Source organism: Ursus maritimus, unplaced genomic scaffold (genome assembly GCF_017311325.1).
Source record: "Ursus maritimus isolate PB19 unplaced genomic scaffold, ASM1731132v1 scaffold_2, whole genome shotgun sequence".
NCBI lineage: Eukaryota > Metazoa > Chordata > Mammalia > Carnivora > Ursidae > Ursus > Ursus maritimus.
Window position 1 is genome coordinate 27,764,021 of NW_024424452.1, and position 16,047 is coordinate 27,780,067.

At 39.7% G+C, this 16,047-nt stretch overlaps 1 protein-coding gene across 1 annotated transcript in view; it reads right to left on the reverse strand.

Moving 5' to 3' along the window:
- The window catches only part of MRTFB (myocardin related transcription factor B), a 184,326-nt gene that overhangs the window by 114,074 nt on the left and 54,205 nt on the right, over positions 1 to 16,047 (reverse strand). The window contains exon 2 of the mRNA XM_040635306.1: positions 5,370 to 5,585. Within this exon, the coding sequence (XP_040491240.1) occupies positions 5,370 to 5,523 (154 nt within the window). The 5' untranslated portion in view covers positions 5,524 to 5,585. The remainder of the gene's footprint in view (positions 1 to 5,369; positions 5,586 to 16,047) is intronic.

Consider the following 16,047-nt stretch of genomic DNA (forward strand, 5'->3'; position numbering starts at 1 on the left):
TACTTTTAATAAATATGGCAATTGTTGACATTCCAAGAGCATTTCTGCAAGAGGACACAAGTTAAAAACTGGATAAATAACTCACAATGGGGCTTCAGGTGTGCTAACCTGGGCCTACAGTCTTGCTGATGTACTTGTGAACTGTAAGCTCCATCTACCCCCTCAGCAACAACCGAAGGATGCCTATGGTACTGTTCTGACACTGCCAGCTGCAAATGGGAGGGTGTAAATTAATGCCCAGCCCCCTCCCTGCCTTCACCCACACCCTGCCTGGGTGTGTTCTGCAATGCATTGAAGCAGACTAAATCCTCCTAACAGCAAAACTGTCTAAACAAGAAACCCAGAGAACAAAAAAGAAGGTGGACAAGGTTATAGATGCTTATTTACATTGTGAAACAAAACATGCTATTTAATAGGAGACGTGGTGAAGAATATTGCGAAAGAGAGTACCTCACCTTTAAGCTACTTATATGACTTCGTTTTCATTTTGAAAGGTTCAAGAGATTGTCACAAACAAAAAGAATAGGAAAGCTACCACAATTAATCAAGAATTTCATTTGCAGTTGTCAGGGGGTTCACAGTTGGCTTTTAAACTTCCTAATTGTGTTTAATATTAATGTGTAAAGCTTAATTTTTAAAAGCATATTAGCAACGAAGGGAGATTAATTAAGGAAATTGTATATATTTCTCTTCTCCGTCTAAGTACTCTGAAGTACCTCCTGAAAGCAGAAAAAGAAATTATCTAAATGTATTACACTGTTTATTAACATCATTGAGAATTTTAAATATTCAAGATCCTAAATATGTTAATAGTAAAGCCAAGACAAGGGGATTTTATAGAAAATTATTCATTTCTATTTCCTCCAGTTACAGAAAGGGAAAGCAAGAATCTGGTTATTTAGCATCTATTCATTGCCTTCCCATTTATGATACTCTGAGAATATTATGTCTGGTTGTCTGCTCCAGAAAAAAACAGAAATATTCTCCCTTTTCCTCACCAATCTCCAGTAGGCCATACCATCTCACGTACACTCTAAGAAACAGGGTTCTGTTCCAGACAAATACTCATCACCTTTGTGCATTTAAACACCTGGAGTGCCAGTACGCCTAACAGGTTAACGAGGAGTGGGGAAATGTTTCCAAAGTAAAACATGAAGAAAAGACCAGCTGTGAACTAATACCATTTATTTTCCATTGTACGAGGCAAGCAATTTTCTTTGGCTGGGTTCCATGGTAAGCAAAGTTCATCTGACTGTCTGCAAATGTATTAATTCCTGTATTGAATCCAATGCAAAGAACTACCTTGTGTTCCCCTGTGTGCAAAAAACTTTTAAATGAATTATTTTCTCTCTAGTATGATCATTCTAGAACAGAACAAGAGATGGTCTACAACTGTTTTACTGTGATAAATTTTATGGGTGGAAAACCTTAGGAATAAAAATTCAGAATGGGACCATCAACTCAAAAACCCAACCACTGCAGTAACACTAGAAATACCAAAGTTTAAGATAAGAATAACAAAGAAGTCTCCTCTTTTCTGAGGTCTAAAAACATGCTGACTATTTCAAAGTAAATAGTTTGAAAAAGCCTGTTAATACAGGAAGAGAAAAGTGGCAGATACTATTTTTCCACCTACTTGATACTACTGACAGCTGGCCTGTGGTGTATCTGTGGCCATGTTTACAGGATTGAGCCTCATCTTCAGAGCTGTACCAAGAAGTATTAAAATACCAAACTGTTTTTAAAAAGGGGGAATCTATGTCAACTTATCTGCTTTACTGCATGATAATGCTGGCAATGACTTAAAAGCTTAAATTCATCAACCAGCCTACTTATCAGTCTTGCAAATGACCTCAGGACATACAACTATAAGCTTCCTACTCGTGGTCTCCTCTAAGTGGGGGCACAGGGCAAAAAGCTGAAGCTCTTTCAGGCATGTTGTTTCCAACTACTTTGTCTTTCCTTGCCTTTATAAAGCTAGATTCAACTTACAGCTCCTGAGCTTTCCCTAGTTTGACAATAAACAAGTAACCGTCCCTTGGACTGATTTCCCTTTTACTGTCTGTTTACCATCTGAAGGAATGTTATGCATTGTTTTAGTAAAGGTCCATCACTGCATATCCACACTTCCTCTACTAAGGACTTGCTTGTTGGGAAGAATTAATGGTCCAATTGATTGCCTTACTTTTGAGGTACCACTAGTTATGGAATTATTTTGGCCATGTTCAGGAATCAAGAAAAACCCTAGCTTATCTTTAGTAAGCATCTTTTACATTTACTGCAATAGTAGGAATATTCTGCTATTCCGCTACACTACCAACATAAATATTGGTCAAAGATAAGGGAAGACCCTGGCATTACTGCTTAGATGTCAACTTCTTTGTCCTCATTAGGTTTATTTATAAACTGTTTGGTGACATGATCCTTCTAACACACTAATCCAAACTGAAATATCTTCATTTTCCCCAATTGGAAGAGGAAAGAACTCAAACAAGTGAAATTCAAATGCTTAAGACTAACAATGAAACACAATCACCAAGGAAATACCTAAATTTGACTGTTTCATAATAATCTAACAGTACTTTGTATTAATTAATTTTGAAGCCAAGATCTACATTTTATGTATGATATGACCTAAATGTGGCATTAAGAATACTTTAAAAATGAAGAATAAACATGGAAAAGTCAGTAAGGTAAGACAGTTATGGTTCTTGTATCTCCCTATTGCTTCACGTGATTCCACTCTACTCATACAACTATCAAAAAGGTAGATTCTGATAGCTGTACAAGGATTCCATGTACGCCTTGGAATATATATGCAAATCAGGCTAATATAGCATAGGCCTGAAATCAGAGTGTATGCCTGAATATAAGGTAAGGTTTTTAACTTCCTGAAGGCACTTCCTAGAAGAGAGGAGACTGACTGCTATTTGAGTCTTTACGTAGCATCTCAGATTATAAGATGTTTTTTCATGTACTTAATAGTGAACAAAAAAGTATCTGAGGAAAACATATTTGCTCAAAAATTAACTTTATTCAAAGCTAGTTTTAGGATGTTTATAAAAATATCTTAGTAGAATCATAAAAGGGGGGGAAGAAAAAGTCAACACATTAATAATTAGTCCTAGGTTATAACCTTAAAATTGAAAGTACTGAGTGTTGTTACAAACGAGACTTTGAAAAACTGCTTTTAAAAAAGTCGTCAAATGCTATTCTGTCAGAAAGGATACAAATAACAGTAGTTAATTCTGAGGAAGTAACTAGGTAGCTAAGGGGAAAGACTGGGAGGTGACCTACTTTTCGCTATGACCCGTTTGTACACTGTACATTTTAGGGCAGTGAATGTGTTACCTACTCACACAAAACAAAACAGATAATTATATTCTAAAATAGGAACCACAGCCCCATAAAATGTTATGACCAATCACAAATCACACGAGTGATTATGTTATAGAGACTGTGAACATACAACCGTAAGACACACACGTACGCACGCAGGCACGCACTCAACCCCACTGTTCTGTCAATGATGCTTGTGGTCTAGACATAAAATCTCCAGTTTCAGATCATGCGTGAACTCAAAAACTACTGTAACTCAAGACAAAAGAGACAGAAATGAAGATACACCCCGGATTTTAGTGCTAGATGGATGATGCCAAGGGGTTCTGATGATGATAAAAAAAAAAAAAAGCACTTCCCACAAAGATTCATAGATAGAATCTGAGCAAGACGGTTCTATGAAATATGAGTGTGACTAGAGCAATCCTTCTATATTATTGCAGTTTCATGAAATGTCATTTTAATTATGTACATGTAACTAAATTACTCAATTAAAATTTTTACCTTTTACTCCATCTTTCTAAAAGTTTATATGGGGAGACTACTTAATACTCAGGCTAACCTTATATTCAGGCATACATATTCAAGACAACACTCTTGCAAGAGAATGTGGTGTGCTTTATCAAGTAAATCACCACAAAGTATAAACTTTCCCAACACATTTCCCTCCTCCGCTACAAATGACCACTGTCTTGAGTTACTGTGTGTTATTGTAATTTTATACCAGCACAACTCGTATTTTTTTTTGAGGATAATAATCTGAACATTACACAGGTCCAAAGGTACCGTGTGAATTAGATGACATTTAGTCATGCTTTAGTAAATATGGTCATACTCTGTCAGCCACTGTCTTAGAAATGAAGGCCCCTAATTCTACAGGTTCTAAAGCCATTGTCAAGCACAGCCTCCTGAAAGGCCTGACAGCACCTGAGCCAAAATGTTGCTTTACACCACTCACACTCGACAAGGGTTATGCCCAAGAACAAGTACCAGAGGCCTATTCAAAGGGAGAACAAGTATACTCCAAACACATGTACTAAAGATCGAAGAATTGCAGCATATCATTTTCCTGCATAAGATAAAGCCAATAATGAAAAGGACTGGGAAACAGAACCCAGAAAAATAAGTAACAAGGTACATAAGGAAGTGTTCTAGAAGGGAAAGGTTTTCTTTCTTCTGGCTTTTAAAACTAAAAGTTTAAAAAAGTATATTTGTAAATGTAAAACCCATCAGAACTGTAGAAAGCACAATAAATTCAGTTGAAATTCTTCATGTGGCCCCTTTTAATATATATGCTTGATGTGTTTGTAAATTTTAGCATTTTTACATTTGTTAGTTTTTGCTTTAAGCATTAAAATTAAGTGTATATCATCTGTCCTTATCCATTTACATTAAAATTACATTTAATGTAATTACATTTAAAATGTTGTGTTTTCCGGAGACTCTGGCAAGCCTCTGGGATCAATGAAAAGTTCCTGAACAGATACCAAATGAATAGAAAATATTCACTTTGTACATAACGACAGGCAAAGACTGACAATGTGATCATATCCTATACCCATTCATAGAAAAATACTCAAATAAGAAATTCTTACTTTCCTAGTGATCATTAAGATAGCTTAAATTTTGTCAATTCTGAAATTAAGGTGCAACAAATTGGAGATGGGGAAAGGGGAGGAGTCTAGTCCAAGCCACAGTCCATCTTCCCTGGCATCAGTGCAGGAAGCTACCCTCCACTGCCAGCCTAGCATGAAATCTGGTGCTAAAATGGTTGCATCTAGAGCTTGTTTCCAAGAAGAATACTTCTACCAGATACTTAGTGGGGAAATAATGAAAGAACTGAAGGCAAAGTGAAAGTCTGCCTGTTACTCAAAACCAGCCAGTAACCCCTGAGGCTCTCCCTTCCGTGACAGGCTGCCCAATGTAACTGACAAAAAAAAAAAAAAATCACTACCAAACAGGAATTAACTGGGCCCACAAAGACGGGAGTCTTTAAATCCAGTCCCCACCGCACATGCAGAAGAACTCACCGTTCTTCCTCTCATTCAGAGGGGGCAGGTGCTGGCTGGGCTGCAAGGACAGCTCCTGGAATTCGTGCGCAACAGCTTCACTTTGAGGACTTGGGGCAAGATGGGCTAATGGCCCCAGCTCATCCTCGGCGTCTAGTACCCCTGGGGGATCCATCGTGCTCCAGCCACTGGCGACGGGCGTCCAAGACCTCTCTTAAATGTGGCCTGCTGAAGAGACTGTCAAGTAAAAACATGTAAGCAGATGGTACATTTATCTTTCTCCAATTTACACAAAAATATTAAAATGGAAATTCTGGGTTCTAGTCCAGCTTCACTGCTGTGTAGCAACTGCCAAGTCATTTATCTTCTCTGGATCTTGGGTTCTTTATCCAACACACAGGAATAGACTTCCCATCTAAAACAGCACTTACCAGGTAAATACAAGTTGAAAGGTATTTTATATAATTTTTTCTACTGTGGATTAAAGAAAGTTATAGTTATTGGTGTCATTAAAGATTTTAATGCATTCTAAAATAAGACGAAAGTCATCTAATGACGATGGGGAAAAAAGGCAGTCTAGCTTGAAAATCTATCTAGACTCCTACAAATCAGGGCTGCCTGGGTGGCTCAGTCAGTTAAGTGTCTGCCTTCGGCTTAGGTCATGATCTCGGGGTCCTGGGATCAAGCCCTGCATCGGGCTCCCTGCTCAGTGGGGAGTCTGCTTCTCCCTCTCCCTCTGCCCTCCCCCCCAGTCATAATCTCAGTCTGGTATCAAACAATTTTACAGTAAGTCAACATTCACAGCGCCCAGCAATGTTTCAGATAAGGACTCCTCCCTCAGCATGGGAACAGAACTCCTGCCTACAGCACAATGGACATACAGTTCATGCCACAGAAACAAACCTTTAAGCCACTGAGATTTGGGGTTATTTATTATTACAGCATAACCTGGCCCATTCTGACTAAAACAGAAATCGGTAACAGAAATACCAAAGCCACAATGAAACCCTCGATCCATGACTCTGGCTTAGGGGCTGAGCAGTGCACAGTAAGAAAGCTTACTGAAGGCTGAAAGCTAAAAGGGTGGTGAGCCACATTATGCAGGGGTGAAACATCTCACAAACTGCTGCCTGCTTAGTAGCATTCGCTATCACAGCCCATTGACCCACTCACCTACTGATGGATACTGTCCCAACACTGTTGTTTCCAGCTCCTATTACAAATAAAAATGCTATGAACATTCTCGTTCAAGTATTTGTATGGATATATGCTTTCGCTTCTCTTGCATGAATACCTAGGAGTAAAATGAGTGGATCGTATGGCAACTGAGTATTTAAATTTTAAAGAAACTAACAAAGTATTTCCCAAAGTGGTTATGCCATTCTGCATTCTTACTAGCAAATGAGAATTCCACTTGTTCCATATCCTTGCCAACACTTACGATCAATCTTTTTCATTTTAATTATTTCAGTGGGTGTGAAATGGTAACTCAATGTGGTTTTATTTATTTATGTATTACTTAACTTATTGAATTACACTTGCGATATTATACCAGTTTCAGATGAACAAGACAGGAATTTGATATTTTTATATATTACAAAATGATCACACTAGGTCTAGTTACCATCTGTCACCATACAAAATTATAATATTACTGACTACAGCCCCTATGCCACATATTACATCTCTGAGACTTATTTATTTTATAACTGAAAGTCTTTACCTCTTAATTGCCTTCACCTATTCTGCCAGTTCCCCCTCCCCCACACAGCCACCAGTTTGTTCTCTATATCTATGAGGTTGTTTTTTTTAGATTCCACCTATAAGTGAAATCATACAGGGTTTGCCTTTCTCTGACCTCACTCCGCATGATATCCTTGAGGTCCTACTATGTTGTCACAGAAGACAAGATTTCATTCTTTTTTGTGGCTGAGTAATACCACACACCTACACACAACCTTCTTTATCCATTTATCATCTATTGATGGACATTTGGGTTACTTCTATGTCTTGGAACCTGTAAATAATATTGCAATAAGCATAAAGGTAGTACATATATCTTTTTGAATTATTTTTTTCATTTTCTTTAGATAAATACCCAGAGGTGGAATTCCTGGATCATATGGTGATTCTATTTTTAATTTTTTGAGGAACCTCCATACTGTTTTCTGCAGTGGCTGCCCTAATTTACATTCCCATCAACGGTACACAAGGGATCCCCTTTCTCCACATCCTCACCAACACTTGTTATTTCTCGCATTTTTGATGATAGCCATTCTGACTAGTATGAGGTGGTATCTCATTGTGCTTCTGATTTGCATTTCCCTGGTGATTAGTGATGTTCAACATCTTTTCATGTGCTTGTTGGCCATCTGTATGTCATCTTCGGAAAACTGTCTATTCAGGTCCTCTGTCCATTTTTTAATGGGGTTGTTCTGTTGTTATTATTGAATTGTATGAGTTCTTGATATATTTTGGATATCAACACATTATCAGATATATGGCTTACAGTGATCTTCTCCCAATCAGCAGGCTGCCTTTTCATTTTGTTTATGGTCTCCTTCACTCTGCAAAAGCTTTGCAGTTTGATGTGGTCCCATTTGTTTATTTTTGGTTTTGATGCCCTTGCCTAAGGAGCCATATCCAAAAAAATATCGCTAAGACTGATGTCAAAGAGCTTACTGCCTATGTTTTCTTCTAGGAGTTTTATGGTTTCAGGTCTTACATTTACGCCTTTAACCCATTTTGTGTTTATTTTTGTGTACGGTATAAGAAAGCAGTCCGGTTTCATTCTTTCACACATAGCTGTCCAATTTTCCCAACACCGTTTATTGAAAAGACTGTCTTTTCCCCACTGTGTGTTCTTGTCTCCTTTATATAAGTTAATTGACCACAGAGGTGTGGGTTTACTTCTGTTCTCTCTATTCTGTTCCACTGATCTTTGTCTGTTTTTATGCCAGTACCATACTGTTTTGATTACTACTGCTTTCAGTACAGTTTGAAATTCCAAAGTATGATACCTCCAGATTTGTTCTCTTTCCCAAAATTGCTTTGGTTATTTGGGGTCTTTCATTGTTCTGTACAAAACTTTCAGTTTGTTTCAATTCTGTGAAAAATGCCATTGGAATTTTGATAGGGATTTCAGTGAATTGGTTGATTTGTAGACTGCTTTGGGTATTATGGACATTTTCATAATTTTAATTTTTCCAACCCCAAAGCACAGCATATCTTTCCATTTATTTATGTCACCTTCAATTTCTTTCATCACTGTTTTATAGTTTTCAGAGTATAGGTTTTTCACTTTCTTGGTTAAATTTATTCTAGGTTATTTTACTGTTTTTGATGCAACTGTAAATAGGGTTACCTTCTTAATTTCTGTTAGTTGATTATGAGGGTGTAGAAATGCAACAAATTTCTGTATATTACTTTTGTATCCTGTAACTTTACTGCATTTATTAGTTCTGATAGGTTTTTGGTGGAGTCTTTAAGGTTTTCTACATAGGATCATATCACCAGCAAACAGTGACAGTTTTACTTCTTCCTTACCAATTTGGATGCTTTTCTTTTTCTTGTCCGATAGCTGTGGCTAGGACTTCAAATACTATGTTGAATAAAAGTGGCAAGAGTAGACATCCTTGTCTTGCTTCTGATCTTAGAGAAAAAAATTTCATCTTTTCACCCATTATGATGTTAGCTGTGCGTTTGTCATAAATTGCATTTATTATGTTGAGGTATCGTCTCTCTATATCTACTTTGTTGAGAGTTTTTATCACAAATGGATACTGGATTTTGTCAAATGCTTTTTCTGTACCTATTGAGATGATTATATAACTTTATCCTTTATTTTATTAATGTGCTACATCATGTTGATTGATTTGCAGATGTTAAATCATCTTTGTATTTCTGGAATGAACTCCACTTGGTCATGGTGTACTATCCCTTTTAATGTTTTCATTAAACATTTGTTTAATGTTTGCTAAGATTTTGTTGAAGATTTTTGCATCTGTGTTCATTGGGAATGTTGGCCTGTAATTTTCTGTTTTTTTGTGGTATCTTTGTCTGGTTTTGGTGTCAGGGTAAAGCTGGCCTTATAAAATAGGTTTGAAGTATTCATTTTTGGGGGAATAATTTGAAAGTGTTTCTTCCTCTTCAATTTTTGGGAATAATTTCTGGGATAATTTAAATGTTTGGTAGAATTCATCTGTGAAGTCATCTGCACTTGGACTTTTGTTGGTAGTTTTTTTTTTTTTTTATTAATAATGATTTTTTATTATATTATGTTAGTCACCATACAGTACATCCCCGGTTTTCGATGTAAGGCTCGATGATTCATTAGTTGTGTATAACACCCAGTGCACCATGCAATATGTGCCCTCCTTACTACCCATCACCGGTCTATCCCATTCCCCCACCCCCCTCCCCTCTGTAGCCCTCAGTTTGTTTCTCATAGTCCATAGTCTCTCATGTTTCATTCCCCCTTCTGATTACCCCCCCTTTCTTTATCCCTTTCTTCCCCTACTGATCATTCTAGTTCTTATGTTCCATAGATGAGAGAAATCATATGATAGTTGTCTTTCTCTGCTTGACTTATTTCACTAAGCATTATCTCCTCCAGTGCCGTCCATGTTGTAGCAAATGTTGAGAACTTATTCTTTCTGATTGCTGAGTAATATTCCATTGTATATATGGACCACAACTTCTAATCCAGTCATCTGTTGCAGGGCATCTCGGCTCTTCCACGTTTGTTATTGTGGACATTGCTGCCTAATGAACATTGGGGTGCTATGGCCCTTCTCTCACTACGTCTGTATCTTTGGGTACAACACCCAGTAGTGCAATGGCTGGATCATGGGTAGCTCAATTTTAACTTTAAGGGACACTCCACACGGTTTTCCAGAGTGGCTGTACCAACTTGCATTCCCACCAAGCAATGTAGGAGGGATCCCCTTCTCCACATCCTCTCCAACAATTGTTGTTTTCTTCCTTGTCTATTTTGCCATTCTAACTGGCGTAGGTGTATCTCAGTGTGGTTTGATTTGACTTCTTGATGGCTAATGATTTTGAACATTTTTTCATGTGTCTGTTAGCCATTTGTATGTCTCGGAAAAGTGTCTGTTCATATCTTCTGCCTTATTTTTGATTTGTTTTGTTAAGTCTGTATTGAGTTTGAAAGTTCTTTGTAGATCTTGGATACCAGTCCTTTATCTGTAGTGTCATTTGCAAATCTATTCTCCATCTCCGTGGGCTGCCTCTTAGTTTTTCTGACTGTTTCCTTGGATGATGAGACTTTTAATCTTGATGAAGTCCCATAAAATTCATTTTATCTTTTGTTTCTCTTGCCTTCGTGGGATGTGCATGAAAAAGTGCTTTGGCCGATGTCAGTAGAGGTTGCTGCTACTGTTCTCTAAATTTTGTGAGTTCCCGTCTCACATCGAAGTCTTCATCCATTTGAGTTTATTTTTGTTATGGGTGTGAGATAGTGGTCAAGTTTCATTCTTTTTTACGCATGTAGTGTCAATTTTCCCAGCACCATTTATTGAAGAGACTGTCTTTTCCACGGATGCTTTTTCCTGCTTATCAAATATTAGTTGCCCAAAGAGCTGAGGTCCATTTCTGGGCTCTCTATTCTGTTCCAGATTCGCGTTATGTCTGTTTTTGTGCCAGTACCATGCTGTCTTTTGTGATCACAGCTTTGTAGTACAGCTCAGAAATCCGGCATTGTGATGCCCCAGCTTTGTTTTCCTTTTCAACAGTTCCTTGGAGATTCGAGGTCTTTTCTGGTTCCATACAAATTTAAGGACTATTTGTTCCAGTTCTTTGATAAAACGTTCTAAGTATTTTGATGGGATAGCATTGAAAGTGTATGATTGTTCTGCAGTAGCATGGACATTTTAACTATGTTAATTCTTCCCGATCCATGACATGGAATATCTTTCCATCTTTTTATGTCTTCCTCAATGTCTTTTAAGAGTGATTTATAGTTTCTAGAATAAAGGTCTTTACGTCTCTGGTTAAGTTAACTTCCAAGGTACGTATGGTTTTGATCTAATGTGTAAATGGGATGGATTCCCTGATTTCTCTTTCTTCGTTCTCGTTATGCCATTTGTACAGAAATGCAACTGATTTCTGAGCAGCATTGATTTTGTATCCCACGTTACTGAATTGCTCTATAACTTCTAATAGTTTGGGAGTGGCTTCTTTGGGTTTTCCATATAGAGTATCATGTCGTCTGCGAAGAGAGACATTTTGACTTCTTCTTTGCCGATTTGAATACCTTTGATCCCTTTTTGTTGTCTGATTGCTGTTGCAAGGACTTCTAGTACTATGTTGGATAATAGTGGCGAGAGTGGGCATCCTTGTCGTGTTCCTGATCTTAAGGGAAAGGGCTTCCAGCTTTTCCCCATTGAGAATAATATTTGCAGTAGGTTTTCATAGATGGTTTTATGAGATTGAGAAATGTACCTTCTATTCCTACACTTGAAGGGTTTTAACATGGAAAGATGCTGTATTTTGTCAAATGCTTTTTCGGCATCGATTGAGAGGATCATATGGTTCTTGAGGTCTTTTCTGTTGATATGATGTATCACGCTGATTGATTTGCGAATATTGAACACTGGCATCCAGGTATGAATCCCATCTTGATCAGTGGTGGATAATCCTTTTAATGAGACTGTTGGATTCTACTAGCAAGAATATCTTGTTGAGATTTTGGCTCCAGTTATTCATTAGGGAATCGGTCTGTAATTCTCCTTTTGAGGGGTCTTTGCCTGTTTGGGGATCAAGGTAATATTGGCCTCATAGAATGAGTTTGGTAGCTTTCCTTCTGTTTCTATTTTTGAAATAGCTTTAGGAGAATAGGTATTTCTTTTCTTTGAATGTTTGGTAGAATTCCCCAGGAAAAAAGTCCGACCTGGAGTTTTGTTATTTGGAAGGTTGTTTATCACTGACTCAATTTCTTCATAATTAATTGGCCTGTTTAAATCAATTTCTTCCCTTTTTCAATCTTTTGGTAGTTTATAGGTTTCAGGAAGGATTCCATCTCTTCCAGATTGCTTATTTATTGGCATATAGCTGTTGATAAAATTTCTAATAATCCTTCCAATTTCAATGGTGTTCGCTCATGACCTCCTTTTCATTCATAATTTTAAACTCTGGGTCCTTTCTTTCTTTTTGGATAAGTCTTGCCAGTGGTCTGTCAATTTTATTGATTCTCAAGAACCAGCTTCTAGCCCTGTTGATCTGCTCTACTGTACTTCTGGTTTCTGCTGATTGATTTCCAGCTTTAATTTTGGTCAACTGCTTCCTTGTCGTGATTAGCCTGTCCCTCTGTTGCTGTTCCAGCTTCTTGAGGTGAGAATATAAAAACTGCATTTTAGATTTTCTATTCTTTTGAGTGAACTGGATGGCTATGTATTTCCCTATAGGACTGCCTTTGCAGTATCCCATCCAGGTTTTGGACTGTTGTATTTTCATTCTCATTGGTCTCCATAAGAACACTTTCTTAATTTGATTTTTGATTTCCTGGTTTGTCGAATATTCACAGGCAGGATGGTTCTTAGTCTCCAAGTGTTTGAGTTTCTTCCAAATTTTCTATTGGTTGAGTTCCAATTTCAGAGCGCTGTGGTCTGAGAATATGCAGGGGATAATTTCCAATCTTTTGGTATCGGCTGAGACCTGTTTTGTGTCCTAGAACATGGTCTATTCTTGAAAATGTTCCATGGGCATTAGGTAGAATGAGTATTCTTTGGTTCTGGGGTGTAGTGTTCTATATATATCTAAGAGGTCCAACTCATCAGTATGGCATTCAAAGCCTTTGTGATTCTTGTTGTAGTTTTTGCCAGGGTGTTCTGTCTATTTCTGAGAGTGGGTGTAGGTCCCCTACATTAATGTCTTTTCTTGTCTCTTTATTCGGTAAGAAGTTGCTTGTGCTATCTTGCCTGCTCCCTGTTAAGTGGGCATATATGTGGGTGTAATTGCATTCCACTTGTTGAATACTTCTTAAGAATAATATAGTGCCCTTCTGCATCTCTAACTATAGTCTGTAGTTTAAAATCAATTTATTCTGATATGAGAATTGCTACCCCAGCTTTCTTTTGAGGTCCATTTGGTAAAGTATAGTACTCCATCCCCCTTACTCATCTAATTCCAAGTTCTCTTTGGGTTCGAATGAGTCTCTTGTGACAGCAAATGGATGGGTCATTTCTTTTTATCCAATCTGCAACCCAGGCAGTAGAAACCAGAATTTAAACCATTAATGTTCAGGCTAGTCTGAGAGATATACTTAATTCTGCCCATGTTGTCAGTAAAGTCTTTGTTTGTATTGGCTGGACTTTCTGTTTTTGTATAACTCTTGGGGCCTTTTACTTTTATAGAACTCCCCCGTAATACCTCCTGTAGGGCTGGGTCGGTTACGAATTGGCTAGTGACTGTCGATTCTGAAATGTCTTTTATTTCTCCATCAATTCTGAATGACAGCCTTGCTGGATAAAGGATCCTTGGCTGCATGTTTTTCTGAAAGAGCTTTAAAAATGCTCCCCAACCCTTTCTCATTCCAGGTCTGTGTAGACAGGTCTGATGTAATTCTGATGCCTTTGCCTTGGTCGTGAGAAATTTCTTTGCCTGGCCGCTTTCAATACTGTTTCCTTGGATCTCATATTTGCGAATTGCACCTATGACGTGACGTGGCGTAGGTCCTGTCATGGTTGAGCTTGGGAAGGTCCTCTCTGCCTCTTGAACCGCAGTATGTTTGTTTTCCCTTGCTAGATTGGAAGTTTTCAGCTACAATTTGTTCAAATATCTCTTCTAGACCTCTGTTTTCTCCACCCCTCGGGATGCCGATGATTCTAACATTGGATCGTTTCGTTGAGTCAGTAATCTCCCGTAGCCAACATTCGTGGCGTGGATTTTTTAAGACCATCTTCTATTTTTATTTTTTCCCTCCTATTAACCCATCCTCCAATTCACTAACCCTTTCCTCCTTCTGTGACCACAGCGTCCAGAGCCTCTAGTTTTGCCTGCATTTGGCTCATAGAATTTTTTAATTTCTGTCAAATTCAGTCCATTCCTAGCCCTTAGGGATTGTATATTCTCAGTAATATTTTCCTGAAGTACTTTTTCTAAAGTCACCATTATGTGACCTTGTTACTCTGAATTCCATTTCTGATAATTTGGTTACATCCATCTCAGGTACTTCTGTGGCAGAGAGCCACTGACTCACTGTCTTTTCTTTGCTGGGGCCTTCTCTTCTTGTCATTCTGATGAAGAGAGAGTTGCGGGTGTTCCAGGCCCAAAATTATTGACTGGGTCCCAGGCGCTTATGCCTTTTATAGTCAGAGAGGAGAAGAGGTCTTAGAGATGTAGGCTTCTTCTTTAAAGATTTTATTTATTTACTTATCTGAGAGGGAGACAGACAGTCCGAAGCAACGAAACAGAAACAGAGGGAGCAGAGGAAGAGCAGGCTCCCAGCGGAGGGCCGATGGGGGACTCCTTTCCGACGCGCATGGGATGCGCCCTAAGCCGAACAGGTGCTCAATAGCGGGCGCCACCCAGGCGCCTCCGGTTTGTGGGCTTCCTTGATTTTCAGCCTGCAGCACTTCTGTGTTCTGGGAGGGGCCTGCAGCTGCCGATGACCTCAGGCAACCCTGTTTGTTAAGTCTCCGTGTCCCTACGGGGATGGGGATTTGGCACTCTCTGAGCCGGTATTTCCAGGCTTTTTGTTCTCTGGCGGCTTTCCTGGCAGCGGCTATGCCTCTTCTGAGGTCAGAGCAGCAGCGGCTGCATTGTCACGAACAGAGGGATTGCGCCCGTTCTCCACTGATGTTCTGGCCACTTTAACTCTGTTACTGTTGGTGCTGCTCAACCTGCGCGCGTCCGGGATAATGCGCACCAACTCGGCGACCCTGCTACTCCTCCAGGGCCGGCGCGTCTCTGTCCTTTGTGTTTCATACCGCCAGCCACCGGCCGCCCGTCTGTCCTTTGTGTTTCTAATGCCGCCAGCCACCGGCGCTTGGCGCTCCCGGGTCTCCCGGTCTCAGTCTATGCCCGGTGAGCACACCTCGATTCCGGAGTTTCGTGAGAAGCCTGGTGGGCGCCAGCGCCCGGTTCGGGTCTCAGTCTGCTGTTTCGCGGGTGCCGACGCGTCAGCCAGCTCCCTGCGTGCAGGTGGCCCACCAGCCGCCGCGCGCTCTGGGAGTTCCGGTCTCAGTCTGGATCCCTGAGCACACCGGGATTCGGTGCTCGGAGAGATGCAGGTGGCCGCAGCGTTCACGGCTCACCGGTCTCAGTCCGCTCTCGCGGGTGCCCTCTGTGTGTCCGCCCGCTCCCCGATGCAGGTGGCTGCCGCTTCCCGGCGCCCAAACGCGGCGGCTCCCTCCCCCTTCCGTTTATCTTCCGATATCCGTGCACGGTTTACAGCTCCCCTCTTGGTACCTCAATACTCAGCGCTGGAGATGTTCATTTGTAGAGATCCAGATGCATCATCCTGCGTCTCAGGCTGATTCCGTGGTTATTTAGGCTGGTCTGGTACCTATCCAGCTCGACTCAGGGGACCGGCTGAAAAAGGGGTCCCCTACTCCTCCGCCATCTTAACTCCTCCCCCTTGTTGGTAGTTTTTTGATTACTGATTCAAATTTCATTGTTAGTAAGTGGTCTATTCAGATTTTCTCTACCTTTACGATTCAATTTTAGAAGACTGCATGTT